Source organism: Sciurus carolinensis, chromosome 3, assembly GCF_902686445.1.
Source record: "Sciurus carolinensis chromosome 3, mSciCar1.2, whole genome shotgun sequence".
In the NCBI taxonomy this organism is placed as follows: domain Eukaryota; kingdom Metazoa; phylum Chordata; class Mammalia; order Rodentia; family Sciuridae; genus Sciurus; species Sciurus carolinensis.
In genome coordinates this window covers 150,041,094-150,058,087 of record NC_062215.1, presented here as the reverse complement: position 1 = coordinate 150,058,087, position 16,994 = coordinate 150,041,094, and the positions used below count along the sequence as shown (strand labels likewise).

The following is a 16,994-nucleotide window of genomic DNA, read 5'->3' as shown; positions in this document are numbered from 1 at the left end:
TCATTGCTTTTAAATGCTTTAAACCAATATGATTAATTCATTCTAATTTGTCTAATGATTCATCTATTTTTTAAAATTTATTGAAACATTTAGAATTTTTGAGTTTTGTTTATACATAATATCAAAATTTTCTTTTAAAAAATGTATTATTTAGTTGTAGATGGACACAATACCTTTTTTTACTTATTTATTTATTTAGTGCTGAGGATTGAACCCAGGATCTTACACATGCCAGGCAAACGCTTTACCACTGAGCCACAACCCCAGCCTGATTCATCTATTTAACAGGAATATTCAATAAACATCTTCTACATGACATATAAGCTTTGTATTTATACATAGAATTGTCTTTTAAAAATTATTTAATTCCTGTTTGAAAGTCTTTTATCTTGTTACTAAGCCCTTTCTTCTTATCTTGTAGTTTTAATCAGAAACGTATCTTTTTAAAAAGCAATTAAACAAACATAAAGCATCTTATTGATTTTTCTTTCTTTTCTTCAGTAGATATTCCTAAACACATAATGACAGAATAATTTTTCATCAGTTAGTCTTTAAAGCTTCCTAAAGGAGAGGAAAGGGAAGAGAAACAAAGAAAAAAAGTGAAATAACTAAAGTCAAATACAATGTTATCACTATAAAAGGTTAATTATCTTTCCTTAATTAAGGAGAGTGAAAAGTTAAGATGGAGGAAATCCTTTATTGATATAAGTGCACATGAGCTCAAACACATACACAAAACAGTCAATACAACTAGTTTAAACATTAACCCAGACCCTTGACAATTTGATTTGTGTGATTTAAAAAGTAAGGAATTGGGAGCGCGGCAGGGCCGGCGGCTGGGCCTAGGTCCTTGTGACTGGCGGCGCCCGCGCGGCCGCGGCCTGGAGAGGTAGGATTCAAGATGACCAGCGAAGAACCTCTTCCAAAAAAGGTTCGACTCAGTGAAACAGACTTCAAAGTTATGGCACGAGATGAGTTGATTCTAAGATGGAAACAATATGAAGCTTATGTTCAAGCTTTGGAGGGCAAGTACACAGATCTTAACTCAAATGATGTAACAGGCTTAACGGAGTCTGAAGAAAAACTAAAGCAACAGCAGCAGAGTCTGCACGCAGGGAAAACATCCTTGTAATGCGACCAGCGACCAAGGAACAAGAGATGCAAGAGAGTACTACTCAAATTCAGTACCTCAAGCAAATCCAGCAGCCGAGTGTCGCCCAACTGAGATCAACAATGGTAGACCCAGGGATCAACTTGTTTTTCCTAAAAATGAAAGGCGAACTGGAACAGACTAATGACAAACTGGAACAAGCCCAAAATGAACTGAGTGCCTGGAAGTTTACGCCTGATAGGTAAACAAATCATACTACCCAGTCAAGACTTCCCTGAGAGTCCCACTATGAGAAAACTGTGGTGGGACAGCCATGTACTCGTTTCCATACCAAGACTCAGACTTTTTGAGCCAAAAAAAAAAAAAAAAAAAAACACATTCTTATACCGTGCAGCTTGTAATGGTTAATGTAAAACTTACCAGATGAACCTTGTTTCAGGTTTTTTCTCTTCCCCTTCCCCTTGCTTCTGAGGCCTGATGTCATAGGGCTATTCCGAAGAAGAGGCCATCTCCGAAAAATTCCCCTTCTAGAACATGTAGACACCTGAGAAATGTTTCTGTTTGAAGAAAATAGAGGGAGAAACAGAAGTCTTAAGTCTGTGGCACACTGTGTCTTCAGACAGTTTGGAGGATTGAAAACCTAGAGATTTAAAACCATGAATTGAACATGTAAAATTCCAGTAAAATGTAAAAACGGAATATGCATCGCTCTTAACCTTGAGCATAATGACTTAGAGACATTGTGTATCAGTTTTGCCAATAAGACTATGGACTTCGTGATTGTTGTTGAACTTCTGGGTCAAAACTCAAATGAGGTGATTTTGCCTTTAAAGGGTTTGTTGCTGAGAACCAACTTTAATAGTCACGAGAAAATAAAATAACAGATGTCCGAACAAGTAGTGCATATATCTAACCATTTAGCTTAGGGCTCTATATCACATAACAGAGCCTTAAATCAATGCGGTTTTCATCATTGATTTGATCTTTGGTTGCAAAAACTAGACAATCTTAACTGACGACTGTACAAACATGAAGGTGTGGTATCCAACTTCAGGTTTAAACTGTTTGAAGCATTATAAACATTCATTTCACAACTAGATTGTATAAGGATATTGGCTGAGACTCACTGCATTGTTTTTTTCCAGTAGTGAACTTTGTGAAACCCCATCCTGTTCAACAGGCACATGTCAAAAGAGCATTGTTGTTGGTGTTAATGGGGGAATGTGTTCCTTCATTGTATTTGGAACTTTTGTATTACACTCTTGACATTAAATTAAATGTGCCTTGGAATAGTGTTTTTTTTTTTTTTTTTTTTTTTTTTAAGTTCAAGGAATACTATGATTTTGTTGTATTCTTAACATTTTTAATTTTGGGGGGCTGTGGAGAGCAGATTCATTTTGGAAAATTGTTGCTGTGCTCTTCAAAGTGAAGGAAAAGTCTATCTCTTTTTTTTTTTGTGGTGCTGGGGATTTGAACCCAGAGCCTTGTGCTTGCAAGGCAAGCGCTCTACCAACTGAGCTATCTCCCCAGCCCTCTATCTCATTTTTTAAAAGACCTACTTTATTTCATCTGGTACCATAAAAGACAAGGAGACTTGATACTTGTTACTTTTTGACGCTTTGTCCCAGGATATTGTAGTAGAAATTAATGTGGGACAATCTCACAGGGTGTCTGCCAGAAGACTGGGGACACAATGTGTTGGAACTATGGGCTGGCCTAACTGAGACATTTTGTGAATTGAAAAAAGGTATAGTGACCATTTCTAGCAAAATTCATTTGATCATTTAGATAAATGAGGCATTATTTTCTTCATGCTTCCATCCAATCCTGGAGGTGAATTTTTTTCGTCAGAACATTGTGTAAGTCACCAATTTGAATTTTCACTTGGTGATAATGGAGTCTGAGATGAGCGGAAGATAAATGTTCCAGCTTGTCTCAGCGTTTAAGTGCAGTTTTAACAAGGTTGACTTAAGTTCTCTCTTAATCATTCAAATCAATTCCAAACAGGCAAAAAGTTAATGGCAAAGTGTCGAATGCTTATCCAGGAAAACCAAGAGCTTGGAAGGCAACTGTCCCAGGGTCGTATTGCACAGCTTGTAGCAGAGTTGCCTTTACAGAAGAAATATAGTGAGGAACTTAAAAGCAGTCAGGATGAACTGAATGACTTCATCATTCAACTTGACAAAGTAGAAAGTATGCAGAGTACCATTCCAGTTCTTCAGCAGCAACTGAAGGAGACATGCCAGCAGTTGGCCCAGTACCACCAGCAGCAGCAGTCTCAAACCTCAGCCCCAAGTACCAGCAGGACTATATCTTCTGAACCCGTAGAACAGGCAGAGGCCACAAGTAAAGACTGCAGTCGTCTGGCAAACGGACCAAGCAATGGCAGCTCCTCCTGTCAGAGGACGTCTGGGTCTGGATTTCACAGGGAGGGGAACACAACAGAGGATGACTTTCCTTCTTCTCCAGGGAACAGTAATAAGACCTCCAACAGCTCAGAGGAGAGAACTGGCAGAGGAGGTAGTCGTTATGTAAACCAACTCAGTGCGGGGTATGAAAGTGTAGACCTCCCATGGGCAGTGAAAATTCTCTCACACACCATTCAAATGACACAGACTCCAATCATGACCCTCAAGAGGAGAAAGCAGTGAGTGGGAAAGGTAACCCAACTGTGGGTTCCCGCCACATCCAGAATGGCTTGGACTCAAGTGTAAATGTGCAGGGTTCAGTTTTGTAATATTTTTCCAGCAAATTTTTATAGTGTCATTTAATTTTGGAGAGGATACTATCCAGAAAATTGATGCATACTTTGTCACAACTTGCCTTTTTATGGGTGTGTTTTTGTTTTGTTTGATCCCCCCACTTTTTTTTTCCCTTGCTTCAATACCTCTGCCACTTTGGAAATTGTAACAGTTAATTACTTTGAATGTTGCTAAAAGGACATTTTGTGTAGGGTCAAGTTATTTTTATATGAGTTAATGTGAAGTTGTAAATGGAAATCTTAAAGTATAACACAATGATGTCTGTATAAATCTGTATCTCTAGAACCCGTGCTGTGTAAGGGCATTCTTCCTCATGCTGTTAAATACTTCCGCACCATTCAGACTTGTTAGAGTAGATGTGGGTTTATGACTGCCAAGTTTGCCCAGTATCATAGATTTTATCACTAAGAGTTGAACTTGTTGATGGAATCCTGTAGTAGTTTCAGTGTTAGATACAGTTTTTTCCACCATACATCTGTGCATTTTCTCTTTAGGTGACTGAATGTTTAAGATGTTTGTGTGCATAGTTAACTCAATTTTTATGAACTGTTGTATCCTGTTAATGCATATTGCTCTGTGACTCCAGTATATCTTACCTGTACTGACCAAACCTAAATAAAGATTTTTACTGTAACTCTTAAAAAAAAAATAAAAATAAAAAGTAAGGAATTATTAATATTTGAAGTATGGAAATGAGAGGGGAAGGTGTCTTCCATCTTAAAGAAACTATTCTTTCTCTTTTAAATCAACAAGACCATCTCCTCATGAAGTTTTGAAAGGAAAGGGAGAAAAATCAGGTGATGGGGTAGAATGAAATGGAGGAACACACAGGAAAGAGGAATAGAAGGATAAAGAATATTATGTTCAAATTGCGATTTTGAGGGATCTAAAAGAGATAGTTTTAATATTTCACATTTTTTCTCTTCCCTTGGTCAAACAATCTTTCAGAGATAATGTCATAATCTAAATGTATTATGGACATTTCCTCTTGCCTAAAATGTACACAACTGGATACTTGGGATATTGATTCTTTTTTGCTCCAAATTGTCCCCTAAGAGTTCATATCAAAATTTCCCCAAAGCAACCATTTTAATTCAAAATACTTATATCATCTAGAAAGTTAAGAATATGCATCTTGATTTTAGTTTAAATACATGTGAGATATGAGTCCAGTTCAGAGAAAGTATAGACCTACCCTGAAGATAAACCCATTAGTCTGACAATAGTCAGTCAAATTGGGTATGTTGAATCTTGGGGAATCCCTCACCACCACCATGAAAACTAGAATTTCAAGGGCAAAATAAAACAAGGGCAAGCAAAGTTCTGATGAGATATTCACGTATGACCTGAGACAAAAGTTTGTACAAATGATGTCACTTTGAAGAGAAGACTGAAAATCTAAGCCCACAGCCATCCTCGATTCTATGCAAAATGAAGAAATAAGATAAATAAATAATAAATTGGTTTGTTTATTGTAACATCCAAATTTAATTTGAATTTGACTCAATTCTATGAAACTGACAAAGATGATCTTCCTTCCTTGCTTTCTTCACCTCATAAGGACTGGTCATTTATGTTTTTTGGTAGTCTAGAATGGGAATCAGGTGGTTTATCTGTTATTCAACTGTGAACTCTCCTCCTCAGGCCAAATGATTATTTGATAGAAATTATAATCATGGGGGCTGGGGAGATAGTTCAGCTGGTAGGGTGCTTGCCTCGCAAGCACAAGGCCCGGAGTTCAATCCCCAGTACCGCAAAAAAAAAAAAAAAGAAAGAAATTATAATCATGGGACAATGCCATATAAATAGAAATGAATAGGAATAGTTAATATTATTAATATGTAATATTTATTGATCACTTTCTGCAATTAAAACCCATGCTCTGAGCTGCATCTCATTTATTTGAAAAAAGATAAACAGTAGTACTGTCAGTAATAATGCAAATTTTTGTCAAAATGAAAGTTTTTCAAATTTAAAATCCAGTTAATTACTGAATTTTAAGAAAACATTTCTTTTTTATTGTATATATTTAAAATATTCAATATGATGTTTTTATATGCTTATTTTGATATACATACACATAGTGAAATTACAGTCAAGGAAATTAACATGGCATCATCTCATACCTTTCTTTTTCTTCTCTTTCTCTCTCTTTGTGATAGAGTACCTAAATCTACCCTTTTAGCAAATTAACAATAATAAAACATAATATTATTAACTATATAGTCCTCATGTTCATTAGATCTCTAAATTTATTCATCTCACATTAACTTCAACTTGGTACACTGACCTACATTTTCTCATTCTCTTCCCCACACCCACCATCTTTTTATTCTGTTTTTATTGTAAAGAAAAGGTTTTTTTTTTTCCTAGGTAGTACTCACTAATGAAAAATTTGGAGTGTTAGAATTTAGAGTGTTCATTGAAAAATAAGAAATCAAAGTTCAAACCCAATTTGAACTTACCTCATCATTGTCATTGGAGAGACCCTGTGCAGGAGACTCAAATGAATTTAGAAAAAAACAGTTTCCAAGTAGAGTGCTTAGGAGGTCTTGATCAGAATTTGATGGGAGCTATAAGATCATCAAATGCTGGCTTCTTTAAAATATTTCCAAAATAACCTGTTGATAAAGCAACCTGTTGAATTTTTTGCTTATTGAAGTGAGGGAAAAATATTAACCTTGATGGTCTTAGCAGTGTCTCACAGCTGTTAGTCAGAGGCATAATATTTACAAGTTTTTTTCCCCATTGGATCTAATTTAAGATTAGTTTCAAAGTAGGGGACAAGACTGAGATTAAGCAAAGGTTTTTTGCTTTGTTTTGTTTTGTTTTTCCCCAGTACTAGGAATGGAACTCAGGAGATGCTTTACCACTGAGCTACATCCCCAGCCCTTTTTTATTTTTTGAGATAGGTTTTAGCTAAATTGCTTAGACTGATCCCAATCCTTCTGCCTCAGTCTCCTGAGTAGCTGGGATTACAGGCATGTGCCATCATGCCAGGCTGAGCAAAGTCCTACCTCACAGTAAATCCTCAGTTGCTTTAATCATGATTGGAGAAAAACATACAATCCATGCTGACTGATCATATTTTAAATTTATGAATGTGAACCTCGAACCCAGTGGAAGTATTAATATACTTTCCTATTCACTCTCCTACTCTTCTAGACATATTCTTTTAAAAATATTTTTTAGTTGTAGATATAATACCCTTATTTTATTTATTTTTATGTGGTCCTGAGGATTGAACCCAGTCCCTCACACATGCAAGGCCACTTGGTTCTACCATGTGGTTCTACCACTGAGCCACAAACCTAACTCCTCTTCTAGGTATCTTATACCTTCTCTTTTCTCCTCAATCTCACATGACCTCTCCCCGCTTGCACCCACATTTACTTTTACTGAAAGACACTCCTTATTTTCCTAAGAAAACTGAAGCACTCAGAAGTGTCACAAGCTCTCACCTATACTCACCTTTAATCTTGCATCTTTAACCATGGAATTTTTTTTGTCATCTAGCCACAGATGAAGTATCCATGGGCCTTTCTTTACTCAGGGACTAGATTCCTCCCCTTTTACCTGTATTAAAAATTTCCTGGGCAATTCTCTCCCTTCAACAAATTTCCCATCTCCTTTAGGTGTCTTTTCATTTATTTTCTATATAGTCACTTGAAAAATCTTACATGTGAATGGCCATTCATTCAAAAATATTTTCTAAACATCTGCCACTTTGATGTACCAATGAACAAAAAAGGACAAATATCCATGCCTCTGAAGAGTTTATCATCTAATAGAGGGAAAGAATAAACCATATAAACCATAAAACCTTTTTTTTTTTTGACACAAGGCAAGCTTATTTTTCAAAAAATAAATCAAAACATGTCATTCCTGTGCTCAAAACTCAGCAATGGCTTCCCATTTCCACTCAGTATAAGCCAAATCCTTTATAATGACTTGTAAAACCATACATGATCTGACTCCTTACTATATCTGTGATCTCCCTTGCCAGTATGCTCTCACCTCTTACTCCACTCAGACACATTAGCTTTCTTGTTGATCTTAAACACAGCAGGCATCTCCCAATCTTGCAGTTTCCTGACTGCACTGCTATGCATGGTCTCTTCATGACTGACTGTCTTCCTCCCTTCAAGAATTTTGCCTATGTTCAAGGCCTTAAAACACAAGCATATGCCCAAAATAAGAAAAAGAAAAGAAGTAATAAATATCAGAACAGAAATAAATAAAACAGAAGCTAAAAGAACAAGATGAAGAACCAATGAAACAGAGTTGGTTTTTTTTTTTTTCTTTAAAGAAAAACCAAATCGACAAACCCTTACTGAAACTAACCAAAAGAAAGAGAAGACCAAATAAAATTAAGAGGTGAAAAGGGGGTATTACAATAGATACTACTGAAATTTAGAGGATTGTAGGGATTATTTTGAAAAAATATGCTGATAAATTGAAAAATTTAGAAGAAATGGAAAAAGCTCTAAACACATATGCCCTGCTGAAAATTGAAACAAGATATATCTATATCCTCTTGTTTCAATTTTCATAATCATCTCAATAGATATAGAAAAAAAGTCTTTTGTAAAATTTTATATATATATATATATATATATATATATATATATATCCTAAATAGATCAATAACAAGTAATGATATAGAAGCAGTAATAACAAATCTCCCAATAAAGAAAAGCCCAGGACAAGTCAGATTCACTGCCAAATTTTATCAAACTTTAAAAAAAAGACCTTGGGCTGGGTTTGTGGTTCCGTGGTAGAGCGCTTGCCTAGCATGTGAGAGGCACTGGGCTCAATCCTCAGCACCACATAAAAATAAAAAAATAAAACGAAGGTATTGTGTCCATCTACAACTAAAAAAAAAAAATGTTTAAAAAGAAGATCTAATACAATGCTCCTTAAACTATTCCATAAAATTGAAAGGAAGGTTGGGTTTGTGGCTCAGTGGTAGAGAGCTTGCCTAGCATGTGTGAACACTGGGTTTGATTCTCAGCACCACATATAAATAAAATGAATAAAATGAAGGTCTATCAACATCTAAAAAAAATTGGAAGGAAAGGAACTTTTCCAAATTCATTATAAAAATCCAGCATTACCCTGCTACCAGTACCTGATAAAACATCAACAAAAATAAAACTATAGACAAAACTATAGACCAATATCCTTGATGAACATAACTGCAAAACAATAAGTCAAATTCAACATAAAAAAATACACCAAGATCAAGTTGGTTTCATTCCACAGATACAAAGCTGGTTCAACATATACAAATCAATAAATATACCACATAGAATCAAGGACAAAAATCACATAATCATCTCAATAGATATAGAAAAAGTCTTTTGTAAAATTTAATATCCCTTAATAAACACTGTATATGACAAACCCATAATCAATATCATGCTGAATAGGGAAAACCTGAAAACATTTCCTCTAAATTGATCATGAACAAGATAAGCTATCCACTCTCACCAATTTTATTCACTATAGTACTGAAAACATTGGCCAGAGCAATAAAACAAGAGAACAAAATAAAAGAGATACAATAGGAAAGGAGGAAGTCAAATTATCCCTGTTTACAGACTATGAGATTCTATGAATAGAAAACCCTAGAGAGTTCAACAAAATCTCTTAGAACTGATAAACCCAGAAAAGTAGCAAGACACAGGATCAACATATAAAAATCAGTAGCTTTCCTACACATAAAAAATAAAAAGTTGCTTAGGGCCTCACTAAGTTGCTCAAACTGGCTTTGAATTTGTGATTCTCCTGCCTTAGCCTCCTAAACCGCTGGGATTACAGGCATGCCCACCATGCCCCGCAGAAAGTTCTTCAGTGAAAAGTGACCAAAATCACTTGGCCCACAGGTGGAGAGTATGTTGGGAACCAGAGTCACTGCGGCAGAGGGAACCATTTTGAAGTACTGGATAGTAGCAAGCAGAAGGGGTAGATTGGGAACTCATAAAAGAAGTTGCCAACTTGACCCAGCAGTTTATTATTGTGGGGTCCATAGTGTGCCTGGACCAGAGTGATTGAAACAGTCACAGAGAGGATTGTGCCTGGGGTGATCCAAACTCTGGATAGAGAAGAGGGCACTCCTTTTGTTGGTGGAGATCCATATGAACAACTGGAAAGATACCAGTAAACTGGCCAGACAGATGTATCTAGCATTCTAGGTCTGATTCCTGTGATTTTCAGCGATTGGCATCTGCCTAGCAACAGGGTATGGGGGAATGAATCTCAAGTACCCACCACCACAGTTCTGAAGGTTAGCCAAGACTAAACCCCACCTACTTGAACTTCCAATTTAGAACTTTGCACTAGCCCCACTCTGGAAGTATATCATATATCAACACTCCCCAGTATATCCCATGCAACACTGAGAAGGGAAGCTGGGAGTTACTACAACTACTTTGGCTCCTGGCCATAATGGCTGTCAGTTTGGTGAGAAACAAAGAAGTAGAACTTAACAACCCTCAGCCCTTGACCCAAGGAAAAGCACAACAGCATAAGCAATGAACATCCAGCCTTGCCACCTCATTGATTCTGATAGCTTTACTGAATACAGCAATATTGGCTGGCAATTTTTTTTTTCTTTTACAGCTTAGAACATCTCATTTCAGGACCTCCTTGATTTTAGGAACTGAGTTGAAAAGTCAGAGGTGAAACACTGATTTACCTCTGAATGTGACCTAATGTTTTTCTCTTGAAGCGGTTAATATTCTTTCCTTCCTTTCTATTAGGCATTTTGATTATAATGTGTCTTGGAGAGGTTCTGTTTTGATCTTATCTATTTGGGATCCTATATGCATTCTGTATGTGGATGTCTATCTCATTTTTTTTTTAAATTTTTTATTCGTTGATGGATCTTTATTTATATATGGTGCTGAGAATTGAACCCAATGCCTTACACATGCTAGGCAAGCATTCTACCACTGAGCCATAACCCAAGCCCATCTATCTCATTTCTGATATGGGAACATTTTTCTGCTATTGTCTGACTGAAATGTTCTTAATGCCTTTACTTCTATTTCCCATGTTCTCTTCTACCCCTGTGACTCTCAGGCTTGTTCTCTTGATGCTTTCCCAGAGATCTTATACATTTCTTTAAAAATTATTTTTTAGTTGTAGGTGGAAATAATAACTTTTATTTATTTTTACATGGTGCTGAGGATCAAACCTAGTGTCTTACACATGCCAGGCAAGTGCTCTAGCCACAACCCTAGCCCAAGTTCTTGTACATTTTAATCATGCTCTTTTTTTTATTAATTTTTTTTGGTAGATGGACACAATACATTTATATTATTTATTTTTTTGTGTGGTGCTGAGGATTGAATCCAGGGCCTCACACGTGCTAGGCAAACACTCTGTCACTGAGCCACAACCCAGCCCTTGATCATGGTCTTGTATTTTTTTTCCTTGTTGTATACTGAGTATTCAAATTCATACACACTGTCTTCAAGGCCTGAAACTCTGTCTTCAAAGTTTGATGTTCTACTTTGTATACAATCTTAATTTCTTGGTGATACTTTTGAGTGAATTTTTAATTTGATTCATTATTTCTAAGAGTTCTGATGTCTTTTCAATAATTGTCTTTATTGAAATATTTTCATCATCTGTATTTGCACTTTGAATTTGTTCTTTAGATGATATTTTAGTTAATTGAACATTTTAGTACTCAGTTTTTTATAGTCTTTCTCTGGAATTGCATTCACTTTCATATCTGTGAGATCCTTTGTTGGGGGATTGTGAATTTTGGGAGGAAATTTGTTTGCCTGTTTCCTTGTGTTTTCAGAGGTCTTGGACTTGTGCATCAGTAGAGATGGATTCCTCTTCTTCTCTTCTGCCTGTCTTTTTGTGTGTAGAAATCTTTTTTGTTCTGGAACTTTTCTTTTTCTTTTTTTTTTTTTTGCCTACAAGAATTTTTTTTTATTAAAATCTTTTTTATTTTTACAGACTGCATTTTGATTCATTCTACACAAATGGGGTACAACTTTTCATTTCTATGGTTGTACACAATGTAGATTCACACCATTCATACCATTCATGTAATCATACATCTACATAGGGTAATATTGTTTCATTCTCCTATCTTTCTGTCCCTCACCCCCTCCCACTCCAATTTCCTCCACACCATCCAAAGTTCCTTCATTCTTCTCTTCCTCACACCACCCCCACCTCATTATATATTGTCATGCACTTGTCAGAGAAATCATTTGGTCTTTGGTATATGAATAGATGTCCAGGAGTGGGAACTGTGAACCCACTCTGGTTGTTCTTACTTGGGACCTGGTTGTTGGTTTTGGGGTATTGTCTTCCTTATTCTGTGTGTTGAAGTATTGTTGAGGCCTGAGTGGGGCTAGTTTGTGTGTGGGCTGAGATTCCCTCTTACTTGACTGAGTTGTGAGTGCTGCTCAGCAGCAGGATCTCTACTTTGGGAACTTGAAGACTCCCATTACTTCCTAGCCCCTCTTGAAGCGGGGGTGGGGTGGGGTTGGGGGGTGGGAAGGAATAGCAATAATGTAAGCCACCAACACACAGCCTTTAAATAAATGTCTGGTGTCTATGATGACCCACAGAGGAATGGTGGGGTCAGCATTTAAAGCATTAAACAACCATGAACTAGATCAGATATTAAGTAGCAGTTGTCTACTACATCATCCACTATATTAATAATCTCAACAATAAGAATGGTACAGGAAATACATAATTATTATATGATTCTGTCAGATAGTGGAATTACAGTTCATTAAGTGAAGAGAAAATAGGTTAAAAAGGCAAGAGAATGTCTGAAATATTGAAAAAGTGAACAGAGAAGCAGGAGGTGGGTAGCAGATGATATCTCCAAAGAAAAAGGAGAAAAAATAAAAGTAATAAAGGAGAGGAAGAGGGAACAGGAAATTTTAGCTATTTGGGTGGAAGAGAGTAATAAGGGGTAATGAGAAAGGGTGATAAAAGGAACAAAAATCAAGGTACAAAAAAGTGTGAGACCAAACCAAACCAAACCCACATAAAACTTTACCCCACCAAAGTCAAACCAACGCTAACTAATAAAAAGGTGAAGAAGAAAGCAATTAAAATGAAAGTTAATATGAAAAATATATACAAAGAAGACATATATTTTTCTTCTCAAACCCATCAGCACAGTAAGAACACACACATAATGAAGCAAAATGCTTCTTATCCTTCTGTGTGATTATGCAAGACAAAAGTTTAATAATCTGGTAATAATTTGGACTTTTAAACTTATCAAGCATAAATTATATAGAATTAAAAAGAGACTGGGGACAAATAGTGATAGAATGCACAAAGATTTTGAAAGAGAAATCTCTAGGTATGGTTATTTTCTGGCTTATCAAGTTCTTTATCCTTGTCAATTTAATTCATATTTTGGAAAAAACTCAAAGACATTGAGTTTGAATGACATGTTTTGAGAATAATATAAATTTGTTGTTCACTAGTCATCCTAAAATGTTGCTGTTACAAAGAGGGCAAAATAAAGACTTTTAAAGATATGGTAACCCTGAAAGAATTCATAAGAAACAGAGCTACACAACAAAGAATGATAAATGAGTTCTTTAATCAAAAGGAAAAATGACAACAGAAACACAGATCTATACAATGGAGAGAAGAACATCAGAAATGATGGCTATGGGGTAAATATAAATATTTTTTCCTTATTATTTTCTTTACAAGATAATTGACTATTCAAAGCATAAAATTATAACAATGTATCATAAGGTTTATAAGAAACGTAGAAATAAAATGTATGGTAACAATAGCACAAAGGTTAAGAATGGGGAAAATGGAAGAAAAAGATTCTTATACTGTGTGTACAAAGGTGCAATAGTACTTGATAGTATACTATGATGTCAAAGATGTATACTCAGACATTTAAGTATTAAAAAATCAAAACAAAAAAATCAAAACAATTTATAGCTACCATATCAACAAAGGAGGTAAAAATAAATCATTAAAAAGCTCAATAAACAAAGTGCAAAGTGACTCAAGAGGCTGAGGCAGGAGGACCAGAAGTCCAAACTGAGCAGTTTAGCAATACTCTCAGAAACCTAGTGAAATCCAGTCTCAAAATAAAAATAAAAAGGACTTGGGATGTAACTTACCGGTAAAGTGCATATGGGTTCAATCCCAAATCTAAAAACAAAACTCAATGACACCAAAAGAAAGCAGAAAAAGAAGTGGAACAAAGAGAAAATGGGAAAAGAGAAAATAAATTAAGATACTAGAGTTCAACCCCAAATATATCAATCATAACATTAAATGAAAATGGGGTTTTTCAAGATGGCAGACTAGAGGGTGGCTGCATTTCATGTTGCTCCAGGACTCAAGATTCAAAAGAGGAGATAGTGAGTGACTTGGGACCAACTCAAAGCCGCCAGGTGAGTCTCTCCCGTTGGGAGGCGTCCCGGATGGGGCGGTAGCCCCGGAACGCAGGGAACTTTGTGAAGTAGAGTGGCTCGGCGAGACGCCCCTCCCCCCGCTGGAGCGGTAAACACGGACAGCGAAGCGGAGCGAAAAAACGGAGCAAAAAAATGGCGGAGCGAAGGTTCCAGGACTGCGGGCAGCTTCTCTAAGGAGGGGCAACCTAAGGAGACTCGTCTACAAGGGTGAGGCTCCCAGGCCCAGGAGGTAGGTCCGGGCCCCTGGGAACTTTCCTGGGAAGGCTGCCCTGCCCAGGCGGCAAGACACACCTCCCCCCGCTGGAGCAGTGAACTCGGAAAGCGGGGAACTTTACAGAGGAGGCCACGCAGCACACCGCTTGGTTTTGGAGCAATCTTCCGGGGCTCCGGCGGCTGCCAGAGGAAGAGCTGGGCGGCGAGGTATTTGGACTCAGCAACTGCCTGAACAACGGGGAGGTGCTGTCCTGAGGAGGTGGAGGTGCGCAGTGAGTTGCTTGGTCTCCAAGCACCCACACAGAACACCGGGTGGCTGCCTGGAGGAAGAGACAAGCGGCGGGTCACTGGGGCTTGGAGCATATGTACAAGGCTCCAAGTGACTGCCCAGAGGAGGGGTCGCATAGCCAGGCGATTAGGTGCAAAGCACGGGCCGGTCTGGGGACCTAGGCACCTTTTCTTGAAAGAGCTACACAGAGACAAGCTGAGGGGCGGAGCGAAAGTTCCAGGACTGCGGGCAGCTTCTCTGAGGAGGGGCTACCTAAGGAGACTCGTCTGCGAAGGGCAGGGCTCCCAGGCCCAGGAGGTAGGTCCAGGGCCCTGGGAACGTTGCCTGGGAAGGCTGCCCTGCCCAGGCGGTAATTGTGGACTGAAGGGAACCTCTAGGAGGGGAACTGACCAGCGAGACCTCCCCACCGGGTGAGTCTTCCCCACCGGGTGAGGTTTTCCCACAAGGACGGTAAAACCAGAGACATAGGCCCAAACAGGCCTTGCCTCAGCCCGCAGTCTAGTTCCCCTTTGGATGACCATTGGTCAACAAGTAGAGGCACCTCTGCCCACTAACAGGGAATATACCCCACCTGAAGACCACCACCCCTAGAGAGGCAGCTTCCTAGGGGAACACCGCAGTATCAACTTCCTCTAAGACTTCAGGCTACTGAAGGATAAGAGGGGATACACTAGCAATCTTCAGGGACATTATAAGTCAATAGAGGAAATCTGCAACATCTCTGCAGTCCACTGATACCTGAACGACATGAGAAAACAAGGGAAGAAAATGCCTCAAACAAATCTGGATGTTACATCAATAAAATCCAATGACAGCATGGCAGAAGAAATGTCAGAAAGGGAGTTCAGAATGTACATAATCAACATGATAACGGAAGCAAACGATGAAATGAAAGAGCAAATGCAGGCATTGAATGAACGCACCAATCGACAGTTAAAAGAGCAAATGCAGGAAGCAAAAGACCATTTCAATAAAGAGTTAGAGATATTGAAAAAAAAAACAAACAGAAATCCTTGAAATGAAGGAAACAATAAACCAAATAAGAACTCCATAGAAAGCACAACCAATAGGATAGAACACCTGGAAGACAGAACCTCAGATATTGAAGACAAAATATTTAACCTCGAAAACAAAGTCGAACAAACAGAGAAGATGGTAAGAAATCATGAACAGAATCTCGAAGAACTATGGGATATGATGAAAAGGCCAAATTTGAGAATTACTGGGATTGAGGAAGGCTTAGAGAAACAAACCAAAGGAATGAACAATCTATTCAATGAAATAATTTCAGAAAATTTCCCAAATCTGAAGAATGAAATGGAAAATCAAGTTCAAGAGGCTTACAGGACTCCAAATACACAAAATTACAACAGACCCACACCAAGGCACATTATAATGAAAATACCTAACATACAGAATAAAGACAGAATCTTAAAGGCTGTGAGAGAAAAGAACCAAATTACATTCAGGGGGAAACCAATACGGATATCAGCAGATTTTTCAATCCAGACCTTAAAAGTTAGAAGGGCCTGGAATAACATTTTTCAAACCCTAAAAGAAAATGGATGACAACCAAGAATCATATACCCAGCAAAACTTACCTTCATATTTGATGATGAAATAAAATCATTCCATGATAAACAAAAGCTAAAAGAATATACAAAAAGAAAGTCAGCATTACAGAACATTCTCAGCAAAATATTCCATGAAGAAGAGATGAAAAACAAAGAAGCAAATCAGCAAAGGGAGGAATTATCCTAAAGGAACTCTCAAATAAAGAGGAACCAAGTGGTGTCAAAAATAAACAAATAAATGAATAAAATGAGTCAAATGACCAGGAATACAAATCATATCTCAATAATAACCCTGAATATTAATGGCCTGAATTCATCAACCAAAAGACATAGACTGGCAGATTGGATAAAAAAGAAAGATCCAACAATATGTTGCCTGCAAGAGACTCATCTCTTAGAAAGAGATACCCAAAGACTAAAGGTGAAAGGATGGGAAAAAACTTACCATGCACATGGACCCAGCAAAAAAGCTGGGGTATCCATCCTCATTTCAGATAAAGTGGACTTCAAGCCAAAGTTAATCAGAAGGGATAAAGAAGGACACTTCATACTGCTTAAGGGAACCATAAATCAGCAAGACATAACAATCATAAATATCTATGC

The 16,994-nt window shown here is 37.5% G+C and overlaps 1 protein-coding gene across 1 annotated transcript; it reads left to right on the top strand.

The window, feature by feature from the left end:
• Positions 1–901: 901 nt before the first annotated feature.
• Positions 902–3,849, top strand: LOC124981255 (pre-mRNA-splicing regulator WTAP-like). The gene is given in 4 exon segments (XM_047547499.1): positions 902–1,097; positions 1,100–1,352; positions 3,111–3,676; positions 3,679–3,849. Coding segments are annotated over 4 exon segments (1,185 nt in total). The 3' UTR covers position 3,849.
• The last annotated feature ends 13,145 nt before the right edge of the window (positions 3,850–16,994 follow it).